At 38.6% G+C, this 14,570-nt stretch overlaps 1 protein-coding gene across 1 annotated transcript; it reads right to left on the bottom strand.

Annotated features, from left to right (window-relative positions):
- Nucleotides 1-8,814: 8,814 nt before the first annotated feature.
- RNASE6 (ribonuclease A family member k6) lies at nucleotides 8,815-9,620 on the bottom strand. Its single transcript, XM_037835519.1, has one exon. The coding sequence runs from the start codon at nucleotides 9,595-9,597 to the stop codon at nucleotides 9,136-9,138; it is 462 nt and encodes a 153-aa protein (XP_037691447.1). The 5' UTR covers nucleotides 9,598-9,620; the 3' UTR covers nucleotides 8,815-9,135.
- Between the last annotated feature and the right edge of the window lie 4,950 nt (nucleotides 9,621-14,570).

Here is a 14,570-nt window from a genome sequence, read left to right as displayed (position 1 = left end):
GGCAGTGCTCCAAGTGCCCTCTGAGTGTCGCTGAGCTGAATCTCCCTAGAACCCTGCAATAAAAGTCTTAGCTCCATCATTTGAAAGGTTGTAAGACTATTTCTCTTCACTGCCAGAGCTCAAGGGAGTGTGGGTTCTGTCAGCTCGAGAGCCAAGCCTATCTAGACAGGCTGTGAGATCAAGCAGGGAATCTGGAGAGTCCTGATCAAGTTCTCAAAGGAATACAGAATCAGAGTATGGACCAAATATAAGTCTGAGAATGGACTGGTAGGTGGAGAGCACCATGAGGAGGCTGAATCAGGGATGATCAAGTCAAGGCAGGACAAATAACTGAATACATTGGGATAGGCAGCCAATCAGCCTCCAGAGTCAGACCAAGCTCAAGGAGTAATCTAAATAAAAGAGTGGGTCATGACAACCTATGGGATAGTGAAACTGACTTGGTTGATTCCTCTATATTGGTCCCCCAAAGGAGCACAGTTGAATCTGCCCTTAAGGCAAAAGAAGAAACAACTGCTGGAGTTAGAGTAGTGTGGGAACAGGGACCTAAGCAAACCATTATGGGTGTCAGGGGATCAGATGTGGCTATATTAATTTCACAAAAAGTAGACTTCAGAGCAAAGAATATTGCCTGGGGAAAAGTGCATCATTTATACTGAAGAAATTCATTAATTCATCAAGAGGACATAAAAATTTATGTACCTAATAATAGAACTTCAAAATACTTGAAACAAAACTGAAAGAACTTCCTGGAGAAGTACACAAACCCACAATTACAGTCAGAGATTTCAACACCCTTCTTTCAACATCTGATAGAGAAGTAGACAGAAAATCTGTAAGAATGCACAATAGTCACTCTTTTTTGAAAATTCCAGCTTTCTTGTTTGTCTTTCCCACTCAACTGAAAACTATTAGAGGAAAGAGACTGAGTCTTGTTTACCTTTGTGTCTCTGGTGGCTTGCACTGTGCCAGACAATGTAGAGTTCAATCGATTTTATAAATGAATGAGATTAGGTATAATTTTCCATGCCTACAAATGATTATCTTCAAAGTTATATAACTTCACAGGTAATAAATGACTGTGCTGAAATTGTTTTTTTAACTTTTTATTTTGAAATAATTTTAGATGTACAGAACTGTCACAAAAATTGTACAAAAAATTCCTATGTATCTTTCATCCAGATTCTCCAAATGTTAACATTTTCTTTGTTATTCATATATATATTTGTTATTCGTATTCATATGTATATATGAAAATTTATGAACATGTTGTTCCTTTACCCCTAAATTTTTCAGTGTTTTTTTCTAAAAGCAAGGATATTCTTTTCACATTTATCACAATCAGGAAATTTGCACTGAAATTGTCCTATTATTGAATTGATAGACCTATATTCAAATTTCCCCAATTGTCCCATTAACATCCTTTATAACAACAGAAATATTTTGTTTCTGGTTCAAGTTCCCATCCAGGATCACACAATGCATTTCATCATACTTTAATCTGTATATCCTTTAATTCAGTCTCTCTTTGTATTTCATGATGTGATACTATTTGATGAGTATCATATTAGGAGGCACCTGATACTTGTTTGTTTCATTACCGGTGATGCTAAACTTTAATTACTTGCTTAAGGTGGTGTCTATTAAGTTTCTTCACTATAAATTTTTAGTTTTACATTTGCAATCAGTGAGTTTCTTGTAGACATAATGGATTATTTTACATTCCTATTCTGCATCTTAAGAATTTGTTCCAACATTTGCTTTCTCACCATCCTTCCAGACTACTGTCATATGATAATGTGATAGGTATGACATCCATGTCCTCATACAAGTCAATAATAAAAATATTGACCTTGGCAAGCCTGATAGTAGAGCCTATGACACAGATTTCTCTTGTCACACCTCCTGCCTGGAATTTGTTAGTTTCTTCATACATACAACCAGCTTTTATTGTATGATCATTATGGGAAATACATTTTTTTTTGCTGCCAATACGAAAAGTGAATTAGTCACAAGCCAGTCTCCGGGTATCTTAATTCTCACTGGAAAGATGTAGAATAAGTGTTCATTTAAAAAATGGTCTAAATACAGGCAAGACAATGCCTAATCCAGTCATTGTCCTTCCCATTTTCCAATGTATCTCAACCATTTTTTCTTATCATACTCCTAAGGAGCCTTTCTAAGATATTTTTTTTCTTAATTCTGCCTCCCACCCATGAAATTAAATGCCGAGGAATAAGGGTTGAGCTTCTAAGGGCCACAAACCATTGTAGTAGCTAAGATTCTTTTTTCTTCCCAACAACTAATTTTTGCCCTCTGGGGGTGATATAGCACCCATTGAAAATGCATGTAGTAAATCAACCTCAAAACCCATCTCCAAAATTTATTCAACTAACCAACTACTCCCTCTTGCCTACAGGAGAAATTAGGAATCTCTGGTCCTAATAATCAATGATATTATTTGAAAGAAAAGTTGCTTTAAAAATACAACAATTACATTTCAGAAAATGTCTTTAAAACTGTTAAGATCATCAAAAAGAAGGAAAGTTTGAGAAACTGTCACAGCCAAGAGGTAAATGTAATGTGGTGTCCTGGATGGGATCCTAGAACAGAAAAAGAAATCGAGATCAAGTATGGAGTTAGTTAATAACTTATAATAATAATAAACAATCAAAACAATCCTCTGCCTTAATATGTCCTTGGTGGTAAGCACTCTGGGACTGCTTCACGGAGCTCTCCTTTGGCTAAAACAATTAGTAGCTTGAGCATAGTTTTAGTGGATTCCAGACAGCGCCTGGAGCAACAGCCTGCCCTGAGATCTGGGCTCATGTTAATTCAACAACTGCCATTCTTCCTCCAGAAGAGGGCGCTGTAAAACACAACTGCAAGAAGGAGGAACAAACACTTCTGCTTTTGAGGTAAAAACTGTTATTGGGGCCCTTGGCTGTTATGCGGTCAATATCTCCCTTCCAAGAATTTGTGTGAGAAATACCTCCCTTGTCATAAAGTCTTTCCTTTACTAGTTTTGTAATGTGGGTAAGTCTCTTCCAGAGCCTCAGTTTTTTAATTTATAGACTAACAATAGCAACTCCTTGTAAGAATGTTGATTCTTCACATCTCAAATCAAGCAGCAGCATTTCCTGGAGGAAATCATCCCTGACTCTCTAAACTTAGTCCAACTCTTTGTTAACAGTTTCATAATGTTGTGCACCCTTTCTTCATAGCATTTATTTAGTTTGTAATTATCTATCAGATTGGGTGACTATTTGATTAACATCTATTTCCTCAACTATACCCTGGATTCCATGAGGCAGAGACCATGGCTCTTTGTCCATCATTACATCTGCAGTGCCCAACACCACCTGGCACAGAAAAGTCACTTAGTAAATTCTTGAGTGAGTAAATGAGTGCTGAATATATGATTAAATGGTGTATATGAAATCTACTGGGCACATAGCAGCTGTCTTAAAAACAGTCTGGCTTTGAAACATGCCGCTGTTGGAATGATGAGGATCAAGTACCTTCGAATGACTTGTTTCTTAAATAGACTGTCAGTTAGCTCAAGGCTGACTCTAGTATAAAATGAGGAATGCCAGTTTGAGTGACTCAGATGGGCAAATACTTGGTGAAGGACTATAAAATTAAATTAATGATTAGAGTAAGTAAAGTTTGAAAAAATTGTGCTATAACTTGCAAGCTCCTCTGGGTTATTAGTGTAAAAGGAAGGAGCAGGGGCTTTGGATCTGAATTCAGCTTCTTCCCATTATAAGTACCACTTATAAATGCAGCCTCAATTAAATCATCTCATCTCTTGGAAATTGTTTTAATATTCATAAAATGAGGATAAGTAGGTTCATTAAAGTTCATGTAAAATAAGTTATGCAAACCACTTAGAACAAGGTCCAACAAACTGGACATTTATTAATTCTTACATTGAACACATATTTATTAGAAACCTGCTACTGGGGAAAAAAAAACCTACTAGTGCCAGTCACTGTGCTAGAAATTGAGGACATAACGATGCAGATAATCTCTCTTTTTTGCCTGCCCAACAACAGTAGTCTGCCATTTCATGCCCATCAGAATAGCAAATATGTAGAAGTATGACAATGTCATATGTTACTAAAGATAGGATACAGAAAAATAAAAACTCATATACCATACTTTCTGGCAAGAGCATAAAATTTTACAACCAATGTTCCAGTTACTTTATCTGTGTAATAAATTATCTCAAAATTTAGTGGCATAAAGCAACTATTTATTATGCTCCTAAACTTTATGGGCCTGGAATTCAGACAGAGACCCATGGGGACAGTTTGTCTCTGTTCCATAGTGTCTCTGTTCCAAGTATGTCTTTTATACTTTAAGAAATACTTACAGGCTGGGTGCTGGAACATCTCAAGGCTCGCATGTTGCGTAGTTGATGCTGGCTGAAACCTTAGCTGGGCCTGTTGGCTTGAATATCTATGTATATGAAGCCCCTTCAGATAGCAAGGGCTTCCTCACAGTGTGGTGACTGGGTTCAAGGGTAAGTGTCCCAAAACATAGAGGCAGAAGCTATATCACCTTTTATGACCTAGCCTTGGAAGCCATGCAGGATCATTTTCACTGTGTTCTACTTATTGGAAGTGAGTTACTAAGACCAATTCATATTCAAGGAAAGGGAACACAGACCCTACCCTTTTGATAGAGTACTGTCAGCATCACATTATAAGAATAGCATGTAGAATGGAATACGTTGGTGTGGCCATCTTTGGAAAATACAGTGTGCTGCTACTATGACTAGTTTGAAGAAAACTGGCAATACTTGGCAATGTTGAAAATATATACGGCTTAGCAATTCCACATCCAAATATGCACTAGAGAAAAATGTGCACCAAGATATTCATTGCAACATTGTTAGAGGGAAATTTTGAAAACATCCCAAATGTCCATCAGCAGATAATTGGATAAATAAATGGTGGTATTTTAATACAAATAAAAAATAATTCACCAGTAAAAATGAAAGAACAAAAAAATACACATTTTAATATTGATGAATCTTAAAAATGCCATGAGTAAAAAAAGAAAAGCAAGTCACAGATAATATTTACATAAATTTATTTTTAAATTGCACAGAAATTCCTATATTTTGAGTATATTATTTATGAAGTAAAAGAATAAAAATAGGACCAAATACATTCCAAATTTATAATTTCATCTAAAAAGGCTTAAGAGGAATGTTAATGGAAAGAGGAATAAAGTGGACTTTAAGGTTTTTGTATACTATATGTTTAAAAAATACTAAGGAAAGGAAAAATTAATAGCTATTTGAGGACTATATTGCGTTTATCTACATTTTAAACTTTTTAAAAATAATTAATCACATTTTACATGCAAAGAGGGCAAGGGAAAGACTTTATAAAATCTGTCAAGTGTGAAGAGCTCCAGAAGAATTCCCGTCTCACGAGCTTCTGCTTCTCCTTCCCTTTGAAGCTTTTTGGCCCTGTTACTGCCACTCCCACACCTGGGATTTCCTTCACAACCTTATCTCAAATGTGGACAAATAACCCTTTCCCTGTTTGTATTAGCACTGTCGAGGTAGAATAGCATTTTCATTTCATTAAAAGATGACCAACCATGAAAATGTATTCACAGTATTAAAATAGTCAATCAAATCAGTTTTGGATTGCATAATTTTTTTACCTGGAACTAAATATCCATCTAAGATAGTAAGTAATAATTTTTACTGGCCCCTATTCTCTTGTCTTAAGAAAAACTTACCTCTGTTCATTGAGAGTTCAATGTAACTGACCTGATATTCATTCTGTTTCCATACAGCATGAGTAGAGGAAATGTGCTGAGTTGTCTGCCTAGCCCATTTTCCCTGGGAACTGTGATACCTCTACTCAGGGCCAGCCCTCCTGGATGGGGCTGGGCCCCTGGAATGGCATGGTAGGTGTGGGTCCTGAAGCCCCTCGGGGGCATCGGTTGACCCCATGTGTGGGGAGGGAGGGTAGAGAGTCAAAGAAAGCCCCAAAGGGGAGAAAAGGGCTGAGAGTCCATGCAGCTCTCAAGCCTGGCACCTCCAGCCCCAGCTGGTTCCATCCACTAGAAGACCTAGAAAATGTTGAGAATGGGCTGGGGCAGGAACCCCACTTGCTCCGGTCTAAAGACAATTCTGTTTCTAACTCTATCCTCCACATAGTCCAAAAGAAAGACTCTGGAAGCACTTTGTGCAGTGTCACCTTGTCCAAGTGGTCATGGCTGATTATCCAAGAGGGTTAATCAGATACTCTTCACTAATAAATTATATTTGGAAAACAAATAGAAAGTGAGAGGGAGAGAGATGAACATCTTCAAATTACCATATGAAATGGAGAAGCAGAGGAAATAAATCTGATACAGAAGAAGACTGAAACAATGCATAGGAAGTAGCAGATATGAGAGACATGGAAGGCCAGATATTTTTACATTCCTGACTGTATTACTTTCCTGAAGCCCTGAGGTCAAAATCCCCAGCCTGCTTACTTCATTGCAGCCAACTGCCTCAACCACAGCGGATAAAATCCTTGATTGAGCAATTGACCAGAGGTCAACAAACTTTTTTCTGTAAAGGTCTAGGAAGCAAATATTTGACTTTCGTGGGTCACATATGGTCTATCTCACTACTCCTCCTCCTTCTTTTTAACCCTTTGAAAATGTAAAATCATTCTTAGCTCCAGGCAGTACAAAAAAACAGGTTGCAAGCCAGATGGACTACAGGCTGTAGTTTGTCTATCCCTGGATCTATAGTGGTTTCTAATCCTGGCTGCCCATTACAATCATACCATTTAAAAAAAATCAGATGATGCCCAGGTCTTAGCCCTAGAAATTTATTTAGTTGTTCTGGGATGGGATCCAGACATTGGTATTTTCTAAAAAATACATGACTCTAATATGAAGGCCAAGTTGGGAGCCTCTGGAACATTTCTAAGTTTTATGTACTTTGGGATCATTCTTTAATAACTTTCAGGTCATTTAAGCTGATCTACAGTGGTATCTGAAGAATTTCCATTTTAGTCAAGCATCTTGACTCCTTCCATGATGCAAGCAGAAAAAAAAAAATCTGGGGAAGTCTCCACTTCCATATATTCCACTTGTTTTAAACTAACGTCTTCTAAGAATTTGGGCATAAATCCTTGTCCAAAAGTTATCCCTATCCTTGCTCCTTCCTTAATCAGAGACAAAAAGTGACTAGAATTGTTGAGTGGTTCGTGGGGGGAGGGGGACTAGATATTGTTGCTACAATTCTTTCCAAAAGATGGCACTCATAGCTGTATTTTTCTGGTGACAGAATATTGCAATTTTTTAAGGCAGCAGGAAAATATTTAAGGTCACAATCAGGAGAGGAAAACATTTGGACTTTCCATGTCTCTATTTATTTAGCTAATTTTAAGTAATATTTTATGGTCTCTAATGTTTCTGGCAGCTCAAAAATTTCTGTAGCCCAGATCCTACAAATTTCTTTGACCCATCAGGCCCCTTTAATCTATAAATAAAACTCAATAGCAATTGAGTTGTTTGACTGATGGAACTTCAGTCTATTAGGCTACCTTCTCCAAGATCTCTGGGAATTTCCAGGTGATGCTTGTATGTTATATAAATCCATTTTGATTAACACTGCAGGTCAATTGGTGCCATCTGAAGCCTCCTTCCCTGAGTATGTTGCTACCTCCCTGCACTAGTTCACACCAAATATGAGCACAGACCCTTCCATCCCTCCTTCCACCCCCACAGACTCTGAGACTATGAAACGTAAATACAACACAGCTTAAAGATGAAAATTATTGAAAGCTGATCTGAATTAGAGGATCTAAATCCTACCATAGAGTTCACCCTACTGTGTACCCACCTTCTTAGGTGCCGTGTTGCCTTAGCCTGCTTATTTCTTCCCAATTGGAGTTTCCTTGAAACTTTTCCTAAATCATGATATAAATATATGGCATAAAGGAAGGTGAGCCTAATTAGCACATTTATTAAAGGAATGCTCTGGTTTGGAAAGAACTGTTCTCAGCAACAAACTTGTGACTACTTCAATATGTGACCTTTCCAATGTACATTGTCTTTGGCTCCTCAAAGGCTCATCCCTTTACAAAGCACACTGTAAAGACTTACATTGACCCTCTAGCCCAAGGATAACTCTAGAGGTTGACAAGGAAATTGAAGCTCCCTCTGTGAAAGTGACCTGGGCCCTAAATTCTTAACCTGTGCCAAATTCTTAATCCTAGTGATTCTGTTTCCAAGTCTAGTACCTGTTCCAAAACCCCAATGTTCCTGTAATATTAAAGCATTTAAGTAGGGCTGGAGTGTTTTTATTTTCCCAGTGTTTTCTTGTGGTGGTGCTGGTGGTTGTTGATCTGTGCTTTCTCTTTGTCCATTTCAATACATAAGTCTCCAGTCCCCACTAGTACTAATAACTTATATTTAAAACATTATCTGATTAAATATAGAAACAAATAGAAAAGATCCAGGACCCTCAGTTGCCAGCGTTAGGATCTGTGCTTGAAAAGTACCATTAACTCTCTAGGTGGTTTCAGTATCACTTCCACATATATAGAGAATAGTTTCAAGGGAAATGTGAAAAGACATGAGCAGGGTTTAAAGGGATAGAGGACTTCCCTGCTCCAATGTCCCAGAAGAAGAAGGATGAGGGAAGTAGCAGAGAGCCAGGGAGCTAAGTAAACCCAAAGATGGCCTAAGGACATAACCCTGAACTAGTACTGGCAAGTGCAGACCTAGATCAGCCCAAGCTAGTGAGATGTGAAAGGGGGATCTGAAACACACTCACACTTATTGGAATGCAGCAGAAAGTGGTTTTATTGTTGTGAATACAGTGCAACAAAGCATGGCAAGTTCCCAAGTTTAAAAATCTTGAGGCCTGGACCCTTCTTTGCCCTCTGCTCAATTGCCTTCCCTGAAAGCACAGAGTTTCAAAGCACAAAAGAATCTTATTTCTTTTTCTTCCAACTCTGGTCTGGTTTCCTAGGGACTCAATTCTCCCAATAATTTCCTTGTTTCCTCTGTGGGATCCAGGGAAATCAATAAGAAAAAAAAGGAAAAACAGAGAGATCATGAGAAAACCTGTGCCAGGTGAGAGGAAAAGTTGGAGGAACTTTACACAACCTTATCCAAGTGTACAGGAACCAGCTGATAGGGAGGGTCACTCTTCTCAGGGGGATCACAGGCAACAATGAAGAGTTTGTATAGGGCAACCTCTTTGTAGCGGCAGTTAGGATACTTCCCTGCAGTGAGGCTGCAGTGAGTCATGTTAATAGGCTTCAGGCTCTGGTGGCAGTTGTCCTGGCCATTCTTGCAGATGATTTTGGGCAAGTCACAGGCAGCTGCCACATTCTGGAAGGAGTCATGCAGAAAGGTGTTTTGAGGCTTACAGTGCTGGGTATAATTGTTGACACCACTCATTGCCCTGTTGCATTGGAGAGGACTTGGCTGTATGTGCTGAATTTCAAACCAGTGAGCTTTGGTGAGATGCTCAGGCAAAGCATAAAATGAACCAACTGGTCCACATAGTCCCAGCACCAGTAGAAGAGGAAAACATCCTAGATGATCTAGCACCATCTTTTCTGTGTAGGAAGAGGAAAGATAATAGTAGTAGTAGACCAATAAGAGCAAAACTGTTAAACATAGCCATTCAGATTTTTACTGAGTTTTATTCATGAGATATATTCACATACCATACAATCATCTGTGGTGTACAATCAGCTGTTCACAGTACCATCATATAGTTGTGAATTTATCACCCCAATCTATTTTTTGAACATTTTCCTTATACCAGAAAAAGTAAAAATGAGAATAAAAAATAAAAGTAAAAAAGAACACCCAAATCATTCCCCCTTCCACCCTATTTTTCATTTTGTTTTTGTCCCCATTTTTCTACTCATCCATCCATACACTGGATAAAGAGAGTGCAGCACTGCTTCTTTTTTTTTTTTATTTTTATTAAATTCAGTTTTATTGAAATACATTCACACACCATACAATCATCCATGATATACAATCCACTGTCCACAGTATGATAACATAGTTATGCGTTCATCACCACAATCTATCTCTGAACATTTTCCTTACATCAGAAAGAACCAGAACAAGAATAAAAAATAAAAGTGAAAAAAAACACCCAAATCATCCCCCCATCCCACCCCATTTGTCCTTTAGTTTTTATCCCCATTCCTCCACTCATCCATACACTAGATAAAGGGGGTGTGATCCACAAGGTCTTCACAATCACACTGTCACCCCTTGTAATCTACATTATTATATAATCGTCTTCAGGAGTCCAGACTGCTGGGTTGGAGTTTGGTAGTTTCAGGTATTTACTTCTAGCTATTCCAATACATTAAAGCCTAAGAGGTGTTATCTATATAGTGCATAAGAATGTCCACCAGAGTGACCTCTCGACTCTATTTGGAATCTCTCAGCCACTGAAAGTATTTCGTCTCATTTTGCATCCCCCTTTTGGTCAAGAAGATACTCTCGGTCCCACGATGCCGGGTCCACATTCATCCCCGGGAGCCATACTCTGCGTTGCCAGGGAGATTTACACCCCTGGGAGTCGGGTCCCACGTAGTGGGGAGGGCAGCGAGTTTCTCTCTCTCTTTTTTTAAACCACCTTCTTTCTAACTTGAGTTTCACAATTCTCTAAGCACATGAAGCTCAGTGAGGAGAAATATGAGGTAAACAGAGCTTTCCTTAAATTAGCAAATTCCATTCTCCTCTTTGTCCTGGGCTCACATGTTCAATGGCTCCCATATCAGAAACCTGGTCTCTCCCCTCTTCACCTCCTAAACTAATCCCTTCTCACCTGGGAAGAAAAGGGCTATCTTCAATGATTGCCCTTCTCTTCCCGGAGCTGAGACTTCACTTCTTACCAGGTCTTGGTGCTGGGGCTCCTGCTGAGAAGAGAAGAGGTCCTTGGTCCCAGGCTCAGATGCCTTTTTCTATCTTTCTTCTCTGGGGCCTGCCAGAGCTGCCCATGTGGGGAAGGAAGGAAGGAATCTGAGCCTGAGGAAAGAAAAACTGAAAGCTTGGCAGATGAACGTCTTATGCAGAGCATGGGTGAGGATCTTAGACTTGCAAAACTGCTTTGTAAAGTGGTATCAATATTACTGTATTACAGGAAGAGAAAGTCATTTTTAGAAATCATGTGACCCAAAACAGAGTTTTGGAGGAACTGTCACTTCCTGACAGGGAGTGGTTGAGTGCTTTCTTCATAATCTGAAGTTTTGATCTTCTTTTGAAAGTTCTATGATTTCAGTTCTTTGAAGAAAATATGCCATGTAAATCTGATATAATAGCTGTCACATACTTGGTAATGTTGGGAGTTCAACAACAGATGTGAATTATTCACTTATGTATACATTTATTGGGCTAGTTATTGGGTACTCACTTTCAGGAGCTCGTTATCTGGTGAAAGACAATATGTATTAATAAATGTGAACAGCACTTAACTATTTAGTGCTTTTATTGCAGAAATCACAGAGGACTGAGGGGAAACATTGGAGGGAAAGGATTATTGGAGGCCATAATGTCTTAGTTGTGAGGAATAATTAGAAACTAGAGCATGGTAAGGGCATCCCTAAGAGAGTGAACTTTGTGTAAAGAGGTCCAGAAGCATGAAGAAGGGAAAACTTAAGTAATTTTCCTCTTGAATCTGTTTCTGCTTTTCCATTGGTGCTGCCAATCCTCTTATTCAGAGCCTCATTATTTCATGAAGGATTCACATAAAAGCCTTCTACATAGACTCCCTGCTTCTAGTCATTTTTTCTTTCCAATCCATTCTACAGATTACTTCCAGATTAGTTTTTCTTGAGCATAAGTATACTTGTACAACTCTATTACCCAAATGCTTTTAATGGCTCCAGTTATCTACAGGATGAAATTTATGTCTATTAGCTTGGCATTCATATACCCTACACTACAGCCAGGTATATTAAGACAGTCCTTCCTTTTTTTATAGTTGCACAACTTGATAGCTACCAAAGCCCACTACTAGAGAAAAACGGTATCAGGTTACCCATGCCCCTAGGCAGGGGTCCCCAAACTTGGCCTTGCTACCGGAATCACCTATGGCAAAGTGATTTTTTAAACTCACACCCAGACCCACTGAATAGAATCTTGGAGAACGAGGTCTTTGCTCATAGGTGATTCTGATACCCATCCTCAGTTGAGAACTATTGTCCTTGACTGACCCTGACTTTAAACAGATGCTCTAATTCCCAGGACTAGGCTTCTGCCTTGTTCCTGAGATGAAATATCCACTTTTTCCTGATTCAGGCAGGTGAATTCTTCTCCTACTACTCTGGGCAATAGGAGCAGGGCAGATGAGGGAGCACATGTACCAGAGTGTCTCTATTCTGTCTCTTAAATTGTCCCAACTCTTGAAAGCTCCCTGAGTAGAGACTAGACCATGCAGGTTGTCTTGCCCTACTTCCAGCACTGTAATTCTAAAGCATGGGTGTGTCCGTTATAGGGTGTAATTCAAACACACTTGCCTCCCCTCCAAACTTTTGCCTGGCTAGTAAGAGATCAGATCTAAAGAATGGTTATTTGGTTTATTCCTCTCCCTTTATATGTTTGCTGACTGCAAAAGTAATGGCTCCAAACCTCTGTTGCTGAAATAACAGGAGATTAGTATCTTTTACCAAACAGTTGGTTATTACAATTATCAGTGATATTCAGACCTATCAGAACACTCTCCCATGGCTGCTGAGGTGTTTCTGTGCCAAGCTTCTGGCCAGTGAGTGGCCAGGCCATTGAGTCAGAGGCTGGTACTAAATGATGAGGTGCAAGTTCCTTTTTGAGGTTTACTTTTATTGTTTCTGCAGAACTGAAGGCCTGGCACTCAAAATGGTCCACCAAACACCAGCCCTGTGGCGATGCCAATTTTGTCCCATTGCTAGGTCATGCTAATTCTTCCTGTCTTCCTCTCTACACCGATCATAAGGAACTACATAGGGTTTCCTGCAAAAATCATAATTTTCCCATGTCTTCTGAAGGAAAAATTGTCCAAGCCTTGGAAATAGGCAAAAGAGATTACTGGGTGTCCTTTCATTGGAGTGCTGGGGCTTGTGCAGCAAACCCAGAGGGAATTGATTAACTCTATAAAGGTGTGCATCTTTGGTTGACTTGCAGGGTGGTAATTAAATTGCACAAAACTGATAGCAATGAAGATATTTCCTGTTCATAGCAATGCAATTGAATTTTGTCTAGCAGAGAATATAAATTTCTGTAAGTCAAAATCTCATTTGAACTAGTTTTAACATGTTACTATTTCCCTCTCTAATTAATGAGTTGAATAAAATCTTTGACAGGTTTATTTTATATTTTCATGATAGTCATGTTTTTAACATTTTGAAAAAAGTTATACTTTAACATTCTAATTTTATAGTTGTTATTCTTTCTGCCTGTAATATCCTTTCAAATCTAGCCTGTTTAAAAAACACCTACACATCTTTGAAGGCTATGTACAAATGTCCCCTCCTCCAAGAAGTCTTCCTAACCTCTTCTCCTCCTGTCTTAGTACATATATATTTGGTTCCAGCTAATAGGTCCAGACACTATTAGCACTCATTGAATTCTATTTTAATCATTAAATTACATTACAATCATACCAAAGTATAATTGGAGAGGTATTCAGTTAGAAAAGCTCAAATCTGCTGTCTCACTCTTTTCCCATTCTCTGCATGATGGCTTTAAGTAACCAGACATCTGCATAGTGACTTTCCAAGTTGTTCCTTCTGAGTTAGGATTCCTCTGTTAAGCAAATTGACTCCCAGGTTTTGGACTTAACCACAGCTTTCCTGTAACAAGACTAGGTCGGGAAATAAGAATACATGCCTCCCAAATCTAGAATAAAAATTTAGAAACTTTGATGGTTAGCATAAGGCACTCTAACGTGATAAAACCATGATTTTTCAATATTTGAGAGGAAGGAAGTGAGGACTGTTACATGCAGAAAGTTTGCAAAAGTGAGATGGTTGCAAAAGTTTCTCAGGACACAGAACAAAAGGCGAAGATTGCACAGTGAGTCATTTCTCCTCTTCCCCTCTCTCTCCAGCACACCCACCACCTGCGATCTTGTAGTGAATTTGAGTGTGGTCTAGGGATGGAAATAGATACTGTGGAAGGGGACTTAGGGGGGGTACTGTAACTTGGAAGTTTATAGTATTTTTGTGAAAATATCTATCATTGAATAAAATTTTGTTCAGAGCAATACTGATGTCCATGACATGGATTATAACATATGACCAATACAATCTGGATTTTTGTCAGTGAATGTATCTCCACCTCAATTTAAATTACTCCAGGACCACCAATTCTAGTTGATAAAGATGAGATCTGAGTAGTTTTAATGGTATTTTTGGTATTTACATGCATAAGTTTGGTATTTACATCTCAGCCACTTGACCAATGGGTCATAAACTTTTATGAGAACTTGATGAAATGTATGGACCCTGTCTCCAAAAATGGAAATATATCAAAATGAATGCAAATAGTTGCAGTGGGTTCATGGACTTCCTGAAGTCCCCAAA

The sequence above is a fragment of the Choloepus didactylus genome, chromosome 4 (assembly GCF_015220235.1).
Source record: "Choloepus didactylus isolate mChoDid1 chromosome 4, mChoDid1.pri, whole genome shotgun sequence".
Lineage (NCBI taxonomy): Eukaryota > Metazoa > Chordata > Mammalia > Pilosa > Megalonychidae > Choloepus > Choloepus didactylus.
The sequence above is the reverse complement of the archived record's forward strand: the minus strand, read 5'-3'. Positions and strand labels throughout refer to the sequence as shown.